This window comes from Drechmeria coniospora, chromosome 03 (assembly GCF_001625195.1).
Source record: "Drechmeria coniospora strain ARSEF 6962 chromosome 03, whole genome shotgun sequence".
Classification (NCBI taxonomy): domain Eukaryota; kingdom Fungi; phylum Ascomycota; class Sordariomycetes; order Hypocreales; family Ophiocordycipitaceae; genus Drechmeria; species Drechmeria coniospora.
In genome coordinates, this window is record NC_054391.1 from 9,180,047 (window position 1) to 9,192,423 (window position 12,377).

A 12,377-nucleotide genomic window follows, 5' to 3' on the forward strand; every position below is an offset into this window, starting at 1 on the left:
GATGGGCAAAGCTTCTCATCGTGTCGTGGCATGGACGCTCCGGAGTTCATCGCCGTGCGTCGGAGCCAGGCGGGCTTAAATCCGGCGTGGCGGCCGGGAATTGCGGAGTCCACGTCCCCGGACCCCGCAATCACCGACAAGTACCCGCCAAGTATCTTCCCGTCCGCACTCCGTCGAGGCCTAAAAGTATGTGTCAATACTCGGGCATACCTACGGCCTACAAGAGGCATTTGAAATGGGAAAAATTGCCGTCCCCATGTCCGCTTCCGAAAATGCATGCCAAATCCTTTTTTTCCCCGCTCGGGTTTCGCTCGAGTCCGGCCACTCCTCGGAAGCCCCTAACGCCGGCTGACTCCGGAGAAGTGGGTCTATCGCTTTCGGAGACGGACCCGGTGGTCGTCGGCCCCGGATGCCCACGGAAACAGTGTTGGAATTCACAGGTACATTGTGCCGGGGACATTGAAAAGCAGTATAAGCAGGTTTCGCCGTCCCGTGTGAGGGAGATGGTCAGTTTGTTCGTGCCCACGGTGTGTGTTCCATAGGACTACTCAGAGCCTCGCCATGCGCTCGATTCCATTCATCTTCCGATCCAAGCTCGCTTCCCGATACTCCCACTTCAGATGATCACATGGCCGTAATTGTGATGAGTGTATCGTGATGCAGCCCTACGTAGGCTACCACCAAGGAGCCAACACACGGTCCAAGCGGAGCGCTGGCCGGTTCTGCCGCGTCCTTTCACTAACCCTGACGTTATATCCATCTTCTCGGAGAATATCTTGACCAGAATTCCGTTACCTACGACAGTGGTAAGCCGGTTGGCTGGACTGCCGGATCCAAAACTGGCACTTCACCCGTTGCTGGGTCGTTGCCGTGCTGCCGGTGCTCTGTTCAGCATGGGCACATGAGGATGCACCTCGGGCAAGGTTTTCGGTTGACTGTTCATTCATCCCTGAGTTTCCTGCTTGTGTAGCTTTCCAGTCATTCACAGTCAAGATATCCTGGCAAAGAGGCAAATGAGGGCAAGATATAAAACCCACATTCTCTCCGTCCGACTTCAACTGTGCCAACCATCGACGCTGCTTCAATTTCATCGTGTCAGCCCCGTGCCTGCTCACATCACTCACGTCACCGAACTATAGAATAGATTGTCTCATTGCTTTTTAACGCCTCTGCAATGACGACTTGCGACAAGCGAGCGCCCGTAAACCACTGCCAATGGCTCAAGAGGTATGATAAAGACGGCAACGTCACAAGTTGCCTATCTACCGACTGTAAACGCAAGACCTGTCCATAGTCGTCCGAGTACGATGGCTCAAGCGATAGACAGGTTCGTCACCGCATCACAGCCGCGAACCCCCTTTCTTCAGACCCCTTTCCTAACGCTTGTCTCTTGCAGTACCAGTTCACAAGCACTCCCAGCACTGTCAAGAGCAACAAGAAGTAGTGGCATTGATTCCGTGGCACCATCAGCCGTCACCATGTGCTCAGCTGGGCCACGCCGCGGATATGTGAGGTTGACGAGTGAATCTGCATCAAGTCACGAGCTCGAAGAATGAATATCAAACCTGGACATGGTCGAGTGAATACTCGATGGCAAAGGTTGAATTCCAGGTCCAAGGATCTACGCTTAAAGGCATGTCCACATCCCACGGCCTAGTCTCCCGGGCCGCCATACCAATGTATTTATGAAATATCTTAAGTCAAATAATTACCATGAATACTCGTTTTCATCTAGCCATCCTGCCTTGGACCGTGTATTGTGAGACGCCTGGAGCGCGGACTCGTCGCGGCGAGCCATGGACAGGGCAGTCCCTTCAACGTGTGAGTATATGCATCCCCGGCGTCGTGTGCAATGGATCACGTCGGCCCGTGGGAGGCCTTGACGTTTGACAGGAGAGCCGGGCCAAGGCAAGGCAACGTCATCATGGCATGGCATCGCGTGCCTCTTGGCCTCGGGGTATCTATCTCGTACGCTGTCTGCTCGTTTTCATTCAGTCTCCCCAGCCAAATACCAGCACCCGTAATGCATGCTACCGTAAGCAAATTGCTGTCCTGCAGGCCTTTGCCCCCCCCTTCCCCCCCCAATGCGTCGAAGCAAAAGCAATTCGTCACTCCGTCACTCGTGAAGCGTCGCGCCGTGTCAGTCCTCCTTTGTCGCCGCCGGGACCCCCGCACCCGCCGCCGGCGCCTCTCCGTCCTTTTCGTCGGCCTGCTTCACGCCTGGCGTTTCGCGGGCGTTCGTGAGGGGACTCGGGGCGAGGCAGTTGATGCCGCTGATGCTGTCGGGCCGCCCGTGGCCCGGCAGGCCGCTCCGGACGCTCGCGCCGTCGCCCTGCTTCGCGTAGAGGCTGTTGCGCTCGCTCTGCAGCGTCGGCACGACGCCCGTGGCCGAGTAGATGCTGTTGCGCTCGGCGCCGATGCGCGAGCTGCTCGCGTGGAGGCCCTGCGTGGTCGCGTTCCCGGACCCCTCCACCGTCGCGCTGAGGACGCTGAGGGGCAGGCTCTCGCGGCTGCCGCCCCAGACGGAGGAGGGCGCGAGGGCGCGGACCGAGGCGTCCGTGTCCAAGGATCGACGGCGGTGGCGCTTGCTCGACGAGGCGAGCGTCAGGATGGAGGCGTTGTCCGTCAGGAGACCGTTGGCCGTCGCCGCCGTGTAGGTGGTCGGATGGCCGGCCGGCGCGTTGGCGGGCGTCAGGTGCGTCGGGATGGCCGAGACGGGCGACGTCGGCGGGAAGGGCTGGCTGAACTGGATCGACGTGCTGTTGCTCTGCGGGAACGGCGCCGACATGTGGCTGTTGGGGGCCAGGGACTGGATCGTCGTCAGCGTCGTGGTGAGGGAGCGCACCGAGGGGGCCGGGCTGGAAAAGGTGCTGTCGCCGCCTCGGCGCGAGTCGACGCCTCCGCCGACGGTGCGGCTCGTGCCCGCGAGCGAGCTCTCCCCGTGGCTCGGCGAGGTGAGGGAGCGTTGTCCCTCGTACTCGGTCGAGACGGTGCCGGCCATGCTCCTCCCGCCCGTCGTGGGGGGCGCGTGGCCGTCGGCCGAGGGGCGGGTCGGGTGGTCCGAGGAGATGACGCTTCCCGTCTGGGCGGTGACGAACGAGTAGGAGCTCAGGGCGTCGCGGCTGCGCTCGTCGGTGCCGGCCTGGCCATGGACGCTGCCCGGGTTGTTGGACAATTGCGTCGACTGAGGGTACGGGTTGTTGAGGAGCTTGCCCCTCTTGATCTTGACGTGTCCCTTGGAGCGCTCGCCGTCCGACGAGGACTTGAAGTTGGTGAGCCGCCTCACCCAGGTGGCAAAGGGCCTTCGGCGATGCACCTGCCCGCCTGCTTACATGGCCGGTTAGCGTCAAGGACCGGCAGAACCTGATGCCGTTCACGCCAAGGTCGAGAGGCCTCACCATGCGGCTCGTGGATGATCTCGGCCGTTGCCATCACGACGTCGACTGTCGGATCCGGATCCTGATGTCGTGGAAAGACGGCGGATCTTGCGAGCTTCGAAGGCTAGGGGCTGCTCACGATGGTGAATAATGTACGTTGTAGATGGGTGCCTCGAGGCTAGCCGTGGGAATGGGAGGGTGATTCGTCGAGCTCAGCCGCAGCGATGACGACAGTTGATGTAAACAGGGAACCCTCGACTCGGTCCCAGAACAAGCACGGGACGGCGAGAGGAGAAGCCGACGGCGGCGGGGAGGCACGAGCGAGGGATCCGGACGTGGCCGCCCGGTCGAATTGTTGATATGTCGGGGGGAGCGGCGAGCGAGCTCTGTGATGGAGGATTAGAAGAAACAGAGAGCAGAGCGACCGCCGACCGCCACGGCTGAGGGGCTTCCTGATGTCAGCCGCGAGGCTACAGGCCAAGTAGTGGCATCACGTGATGGGCCAGCACGCACACACGCATGCCGTCCCTGAACGGGGCAAAAGTCCTGCTCGCAACGCACTCTCGGAACGGAAATCGCCTGGACCTTTGGGAGAAAAAGACCCGCCACCCATGATCTGCACTCGGGCTCGTGCGGGCAGCTCATTCAAGCACCATGCGTCCATGTGCAGGTAGTTGTATGTGCTGTATGTGAGTGCGCAGGCAATACAGTGTTTGTGCATTGACGATGTGCTTGTGCACTGTACTGACGTTCACGGTACAAGTTGCGACACATGTGTACATGCTGCCTACCGCACTACATGTACAAGACCATGCACGGAGTACGGAGTGGTACATACTCGGCACGTATGAGAAGCGTCGTAACACCATACCATGTTGGCCGAGGTGCGAGGTGCGTGGTGCCGTGAGGAACATGGCAGGCGGTGATGCTACTGGCTGAGTAGTTCAAAGTACTGTCTGGTACCGTGGGTACGGAGCACAGTACGAGTCTGTTGTACCAGTACAAGTCAGCACTGTACTTACCAGTAAACATGCTGTGAACCGACCGTTGGTAATGACGTCGCCGCCCACTGTAACGAACCAACCAAGCCCAACCAAGCCCAACCAAGCCCAACCAAGCCCAACCAAGCCCAACCACAGCGCTGGACACCCGCTGGACACCCACTGACGCCTATTCCTGTGCGGCTTCGACTTCTGGACGTCGCGGGCCAAAGAATATCCGTTCACCCGCTCGGCCGCGTCACCGCCTCTTGCCCAAGCAACTTTTCGCCCTCGCCTGATCTTTTCGCCCTCGCCTGAAGCTTGAAAAACCTCAACCACGGTCCAAACGTCAACACGCTGGCCGTGCTCGAGACCCTCCGCCATGGGTTGTCATGTCCATCCGGAAGCTCCCTGACGATGTCGTCGCCCAGATTGGCTCGTCGGCCGCCGTCGTCTCCTTGAACGACGTCGTCTGCGGCCTCGTGAAGAATTCGCTCGACGCCCGCGCGGCCAGCATACACATTCATCTCGACTACGTCCGCGGCAACTGCACCGTCGAAGACGATGGCCTTGGGATAGAGCCGGCCGAGTTTCGAGAGACCGGTGGCTTGGGGAAGCTTCACCGTGCGTTTGCCTTTCCCGCTTGACCCCGAGCCTGCGCTTGTGCCTCGGCCGGCCTGAGCCTGCCAAAGGTAGACGGAACCTGTGAATCTGACTCTCCGCATACAGATACCTCCAAGCATGATTCCGGCTCACACGTCCATGGGAAGCGTGGCTTCTTTCTCGCCTCCGTCGCGAGCTTGTCCCTCCTGTCGGTGACCTCCCATCACCGGCGCCATGATTCCGACGCCTGCCTCTCGATGCACAACGCCAACCTTTTGGCGAGACGGTTCCCCGCGCCCCCCGAGCGGAGACTGGAGCTGTTCGGCCACGGAACGCGCGTCTCCGTGCACGACCTCTTCGGCTCCATGCCTGTCCGGGTCAAGCGCCGAGCGGCCGTCTTCTCTGCACGGTCAGCCATCGACAAGGAGCTCGATCACCTCGTTCGTGAGCTTGTCACCCTGCTCCTGGCCTGGCCCGCCGAGCTGTCCGTTTCGCTCAACGAGACGGCCATCCGGCGCGAGCTGCGCCTCAAGTCTACGGCGGATCCCCATGTCATGATGCGGGCCTCGATGCTCTTTTCGCAGGCAGGACTGGCCGATGCCGCCCACGCATCCTCTTGGCTTCCCGTCTCCGCTTCCTCCCGTCACGTCCGTATCAAGGGTTCCATATCGACGATCCCCGTCGCCACCCGCCGCTCGCAAACCATGAGCTTGGGCATCCAGCCTCTGGTGAGCAACCGTGACTCGAACGTGCTCTACGAGGCCGTCAACGGCGTCTTTCGCGACTCAAACTTTGGCCTAGTAGAGGAGGAGGGACCGAAGCGTCGCAAGGGGCTTGAGCGGTGGCCCATGTTTTACTTTCAGATTCTCCTGTTCGCCACGGACACGCCTGTCGTGGACGTCGGCCACGTTCTCGGCGGCTCTCGAAATGTGCTCGGGGATATTGTGCATCTGCTCAAGACGGTGTCCGCTGACTTTCTCGCCAAGCTGCACTTGCATCCTCGTGCCGCGTGCAAAGCATCCAATGGCACGGCAAGCTCGACGGCGAAGTTGACCCAGCCAGGCGGATGCGCAAGTCAATCGTTGTTGTCGACCCAGCCAAGCAGCCGTCAAGCCTTCCCGGGTGGCCGACTCGCCGATCTCGAACTACCGAGATCAAGGAGCCCTTTCGACCGATGGTATCGCCACAAGGTGGGATCACCCTCGCGGCACGTGGTGACGGCGTCGGAGGCAAGCCAACCCGGGAGCAAATCGCAGCCGGCGCAAAGCTGGCTGATCGGCGAGGGCGGGAAACTCGTACACAAGCCCGTTGATGATCTTCAGCTCGACGACGCTCACCCGAGCCGGGAAGCCGCGGTTCCGATATCGAGGGCGGAGGATCGCGTGGTCGACAACACCGACATGATTCGCGACGTCGAGCAGAGGCCGTCAAAGAGGCTTCGACTGCTCGAACCCAAGAGCGGGCCGGAGACGCGGTCGAGCGAATGGCGGCAAGGAAGCCCACGGACGTGGGGGGATCCTACGCTGGTGACGTCCGTGCAAGATGACCCGACGGGACCGGCCGATCCGGATTTCGAGCAAGACAAGGATGGCGCCGTCGACTTTGCGGCCGGGTCCACGGAGCTGTCGGGTCGCTTGTCGAGGACGGCGCTGGTGGATGCCGAGGTCATCGCCCAGGTCGATCGCAAATTCATCCTGGTCAAACTGCCGCTGCAAGCGGCCGCCGACTCGGTCGATGGCAAGACGACGTCGGCCCTCGTCATGGTGGATCAGCACGCCGCCGACGAGAGGTGCAGGCTGGAGGATCTGATGGCCGACTACTTTGAGGATACCGACTCGGGCGCCGCTCCGGTGGTGGAGAGTCTGGGGAAACCGGTGGTGTTTGAGGCTGCGGGCCGGGAAGGCGAGCTCATCCAACAGCATCAAGAGCATTTTGCATCGTGGGGAGTCGTCTTCCAGATGCAGAAAACGTCGCCGCAGTCCCAGATGACGACGATCAGGGTGACGGGCCTCCCGCCGAGCATGCTCGAGCGGTGCCGCGGCGAGCCACGGATCCTCATAAATCTCCTCCTCGGGGAGGCTTGGAGGCTCGACGATGGACGCGCCATCCCGCCGCTGCGGAATGCGCACCTCGACACGGGAAAGTCGTGGACCTCCCGCTTCCACGGCTGTCCCCCGGGCATCCTGCAGCTTCTGCACTCCCGGTCCTGTCGCAGTAAGGTTACCCACCCGCTGAGACGGCCGTCGGCCTTTGGACGCTAACATGACACTGTCAGCCGCTGTCAAGTTCAACGACCAGCTGTCGCGCGACGAGTGCGTCCGGCTTCTGCGGCGGCTCTCCCGCTGCGCGTTCCCATTCCAGTGCGCTCACGGAAGGCCGACCATGACGCCGCTGACCGACCTCGGCTCGGGCGCCGACGGCATCGACCGCGGGCGGGACGGTGCGGCCGTTGGGGGCCAAAGGTGGAGGCTGTGGATGGGGGCGTGAGTCGGGTTCCGTCGGGGCTTGTCGGGAACTTTTGCCGAGCAGGGGTGTCTGGATCTACGATTCGATGGATACGTACGTACACAAGTACTTCATGCACATGACAATAAACGGATGCATGCGATTCACCATGATGCACGTTCCAAATCCGGCATGCCGGCTCGTGGCTCGTACGACCAAGGCCATGCCGTCACATCAACGCCCATCGTCAGATGCGGTCACAACGAGGCAAGAGAATCATATTCATGAGTGGGTTGATTGGTCGAGTCTTGCTCAACACGACAGACGATTACGCAGAGCTATCCAGAGGCGCGCAACGACGCCAACGCAAGACAAAACAGACCAACGCGGGCCAGGAGGCCCACGGTTTTGCGTGCCGTCCGCCTCGTCGTCGACCCAAGAGATGCAGCCATTTCCGTCGCCATCCAACGCCGTACCGCGCCCAAGGCGGTCATGTCCAAGCGCCGTTCGCCCATGATGCGTCATTCGCGCCGCCAGGTATCGGCGCACCGCCGCCGCGGCGAATATCAAAACCGTCGTGGGCTCCTGCGTCGGAAGGAAAGAGAACAGATTAAAAAGGTGACCAAGGGAAAAGGGGAAAGGGGGGGAAGCGGGCGCTCCCATGCATCGGACGTGAGTCGCGGAGCAGCCAGTTTCATGCAAATGTAAGAGTCGGGGACGCGTCGAAGCAGAAAAACGCCAGCCATGCTTCCCTTTACCCGCCGGCATCGATCCCTCGGGCGGGCGAAAGGTGTTGGGGGGGGGGGGGGGGGGGGGATAATGTCGAGCTCGAGTCGTGGGGTGGGATGGGTGTCGCGACGCGCAGGTGAGCGCATCGCGAGCGAACGAGCGTCGCCTCCGTCGTCGTCGTCGTCGGCGTCGGGGACGGGCTTCAAGACTGGACGCGCAGGCGGCCCTGGCGGATGAGCTCCTTCTTCTTGCGCTCGGCGGCGGCGGCAAAGGCCTTTTTCTCCTCGCCGGGCTTCTGGAGAACCCATTCCTTGAGGTTTGCGTTCCACTTGTGCCTGCAGGGAGAGAATGTCAGCGCAAGGTCCATCGAGGCCCCGGCCGGGAGCGGGCAGACAGCGGGCAACGTACCCCGAGTACTCCTCGGCCACGAGGCACTTGGCGCCGTACTCCTTCGTCAGGATGCCCTCAAAGTTGTAGGGGATGCGGGCGCGGATGCCCTCAAACTCGCTGATGCGCATGGGCCACAGGTCCTGGCTCTGGTAGTTGTGGTGGTTCTTGCAGGCGAAGAGGCCCGGCTTGCTCGGGTTGCGCTGGCGGACGCTCGTGATGTCGATGAACATGGCGCTCGTCGTGTCGATCCAGCGAGCGTCGATGATGTTGTGGCCGTTGCCGCGGGCAAGCTCGACGTGGTGGGGGTTGACGTCGAGCATGTAGGTGCGCTCGTCGGGCTTGCCGGGGCCCGTGTTGGTCACGTTGTAGACGTGCTCGGTGCGGTTGAGGCGGGTGCCCATCCAGTTCATCGTCGCGTTGGACACCTGCACGTCGAGGTCCGTGTCCCAGGGCATGATCTGGCCGTTCCACCACCAGCCGAGGAGGGTGCCGTGGGCCAACCACGTCTCGACGCCGTAGGCGTCCATGGTGATGAGGTAGCTGCGGATCAGGTCCCGCAGGACCGGCCGGTACTCCTTGTAGTCGAGCTTGGCCTTGAAGTAGCGCTTGTCATAGTGGCCGAGCTGGTAGGAGCAGCAGGGCTCCGTGAAGTACTTGACGGCCGACGCGAGCGTCGCGAGCGACGCCACCAAGAGCGATACGGCCACCATGGCGGCGGCTCCGCGTCTCACTCCGTCGGCGGGCGCGCGGGTGCCTCGAGGGGGAGGGAGGGACTTGAGAGCGTGCGGCGAGAGGCAGGCAGGCAGGCTGCTGCGGCGTGCTCGGGCTCCGGACCGGACGCGGCAACGAGAAGAAATCGATCGAGTCGAGGCGGGCGGCCGACGACGGCAGCGTAAGCCTTGGTCAGGGTTCGACCGAAGACGAGGTGCGAGGCCGCAGGAGGGATGAGGCGAAGGCTTCGAGGAGGAGCGGAGGCGGGAGCGGGAGTCGTCGTCGTCGTCGAGGCAGCGGGCGGTGGTGGTGGCGGAATAGGATGGACAGGGGACGGAGCAGAGAGAGAAGAGATGAAGAGAAGGGGGAATGAGGGTGGCAAACATGCGGCCGCGTGCGAGCACGGGACGACGACGAGCACCACGACTTTATGACTACGGACGAGTCCACATACACGTAGGCGCACACGTACGTACCGGGCCAGCGCAGCACGAGGAGGCTCGGGAGCATACGAGTACTTGCTCACTTTGGCTTGGTTATCCGTCGGGCCAAGGAAAGCCAAGAGACGACCGAGGACCTCAAATAGTTTCACGCCGCCCATTACTACTCGCGCTCGCACTCGCGAGAAGCCATGCCAAGACTTTGCGGCGCGCGCTCCGTCATGACATGCACCGTAGCAGGTGCCCCAGGCACTCGCTTGGCAGCCGTTGCGCCAAGTCGCTTCGGGGAAGGGCAGGGAGGGGGGGATGGGGAGGGTGAGGTGAAGGGGAGGGTGAGGAGAAGGGGAGAGAGAGGGGGGGGGGGGCGTGTGGGGAGAGAGAGGGAGAAGCGTGTGGGGAGAGAGGGAGAAGCGTGCGCCCGGAGAGAGACAGTCCAGAGACAGCCTCGCGGGGAGAGGTAGAGTGGGAGGGAGGGAGGGAGGGTGACGGGGGGGAGGGGAGAGTGGGAGTGTGAGTGGGAGAGAAGAGGGAGGGAGGGAGGGAGGGGAGAGAGAGAGAAAGACAGAGAGAGAGAGAGAGAGAGACAGAGAGAGAGAGAGAGAGAGAGTGAGGGAGAGGGAGAGAGAAAAAGAGAATGAGAGAGAGAGAGAGAGAGAGAGAGAGAGAGAGAGAGAAAGGACAGTAGCTGGCTCCCGGAACTAGCTAATAGTACGGTGTACGGCCTGGTCATTCATAGCAGGAGCAGTTCAGCCAACGCCAACGCCGCGGCAGCAAGCAACTTGTTTCAACGACTCGGCAGGCACCACGCACCCACATGCACGTAGGCGATACGAGGGTACCTGCCGTGCGGGTTGGCGGTCAGTGGCAGCAGCTGCTACGGGCTGGCGGCAGGGGTCTGTGTTGCCTGGCGTCGTTGCTCGCCTCGAGAAATGACCGCAGAAGGGTGCCGGCGGCGACGTCATGGCACGCCGCAGCGGTATTGCTCCTATTCCCGCCACGGCTCATGGAAGCCAGCCATGCTCGGTGCAGCATCGGACGGAGTTCAGTCAGTCCAAGCAAAGAATGTAATACCGCCAGCGACGACGATGACTCTTGGCGGGCGTCGGCCAAGGTTCGAAACCAAGACGGCGCACAGGTCTTGCTTTTGGCAACTGCTTCCTGCTCCCGCCAGTGGTACGTGCACGCATGTACAGGTACACCGAGCGGTACATGCCCACCTGCTTGTGCGCGCAACTGCTGTGATTATTACAGTAAAACTAGGTGCACCAAGCAAGTACACTGGCGGTACGGAGCCATCGAGAGCATGTATTTGTGAGCGCACCGAGTACTTGTACTTGTACGTGTACTTGCATGGTTGCACATGCTGCGCGCACGTCCTCTCGCACGTACCTGCATGCCCATCTGCATCATGGTGCTCCGTATCCCTTGTCTTTTCGCCTTGTGCATGTACGGAGCACAGCATGTATTATTACATGCACACTTGTGCGGCTGCCACACGGGTGAGCACTCGGCATCAGGCATGACGCTGACCGTACCAGTGGCGGTACATGTGCATGACAGTGCTCCGTGCCTGTATAGAGCACACGGGTACCATTACTAGGTGCTCTACAGCAGTACGGGACGCGCACACGCCCTTGCTCATGGTACGGCACCCAGGCACCTACCATTAGTACTAGGTATTAGGTCTAGTACTTGGGGAACAACTGGTAAGCACCTAGTACCATGACAACCACATGTAGGTACTGTAGGCACGCCGTACACAGTAATTCCTGTACTGTACAGCAATTCCTGTACTGTATCGTTACTGGTATTGCTTTAATGTGTCCCGTCGTGTACGTGCATAAACACCTACATGGGCTGGCCAGCCAAGCAACTCATCGTCCATTCCGTGCGCCGTGCAGTGCTGGTACCGAGCACGCCCACGGTGCGGAGTGCACAGGAGCCGTTTCGCCTCTGCACGGCGCAGGTAGCACGGCCGTTGCCGTCACGGCAGTTGAAGCCGCACGCCGCCCCGCGTGCTTCGTTGCGTGCTCTGCCTTTTCCCCGCCGCCTTCTGCACCGACAATACCGCCCACACCTACCACCACGACAATGACCGGTATTGCAGAGGCCCTGGCGAGAATGGAATATTCGTCCAACGAGCTTGAAGAGGCTGCGACGACCACGCCGGCCGTTTTCCTTCTGCCCTCTCCTCTCGGCCCACCCCTCCCACCCTCCTACCCCCGACGCCCTGGCGGTGCAGGTATTGGCAGCTGCGCTACAGGTGCACTATTGGTTGGTGCTGTGCTGGCTCTGCTGTTCTCCCACTTGTTCAACTAATACTACCTACCTAGTAGGCACTTACAGTACTTGCCTAGTAAATAGTGCTCGGTACCTACCACCGCCATCATCTCATTATTGCTGCCCTCGCCCAAACGCTACACATGCGCCCGAGGGCTGGTACTCGGTACTCGTCCGCACGCAGCGGCAGGACTATTGGCATCAGGTACCCGGTACGGGAATGCACGAGCATCTACCGGCTCCGAGCATCATGCTCGAGCGAATGGTGCGGGAAGTCGAGTACGTGTTCCCCGTAACGCGCTAGAAGATTCTCCATGGACTTGCCATCCGAGTCGGCACGCATGGCCATCGCATGTCGGCATGGCATCGCATGCCGGCATGGCATCGCTCGTCAGCAGGCAATATCAACGCCACCAATCCAC

At 61.3% G+C, this 12,377-nt stretch overlaps 3 protein-coding genes across 3 annotated transcripts; 1 reads left to right on the plus strand and 2 right to left on the minus strand.

Annotated features, from left to right (window-relative positions):
• Positions 1-2,140: 2,140 nt before the first annotated feature.
• On the minus strand, positions 2,141-3,432 carry DCS_08141 (uncharacterized protein; the record flags this gene model as incomplete). Its single annotated transcript, XM_040805422.1, has 2 exons — positions 2,141-3,324; positions 3,399-3,432. The coding sequence occupies 2 exons, from the start codon at positions 3,430-3,432 to the stop codon at positions 2,141-2,143; spliced, it is 1,218 nt and encodes a 405-aa protein (XP_040655526.1).
• A 1,317-nt stretch (positions 3,433-4,749) lies between these two features.
• DCS_08142 (DNA mismatch repair protein) lies at positions 4,750-8,113 on the plus strand (the record flags this gene model as incomplete). The annotated part of the gene is made up of 5 exons (XM_040805423.1): positions 4,750-4,981; positions 5,087-7,174; positions 7,236-7,443; positions 7,490-7,697; positions 7,742-8,113. The coding sequence occupies 5 exons, from the start codon at positions 4,750-4,752 to the stop codon at positions 8,111-8,113; spliced, it is 3,108 nt and encodes a 1,035-aa protein (XP_040655527.1).
• Positions 8,114-8,336: 223 nt separating this feature from the next.
• On the minus strand, positions 8,337-9,836 carry DCS_08143 (uncharacterized protein; the record flags this gene model as incomplete). Its single annotated transcript, XM_040805424.1, has 3 exons — positions 8,337-8,469; positions 8,543-9,661; positions 9,712-9,836. The coding sequence occupies 3 exons, from the start codon at positions 9,834-9,836 to the stop codon at positions 8,337-8,339; spliced, it is 1,377 nt and encodes a 458-aa protein (XP_040655528.1).
• Between the last annotated feature and the right edge of the window lie 2,541 nt (positions 9,837-12,377).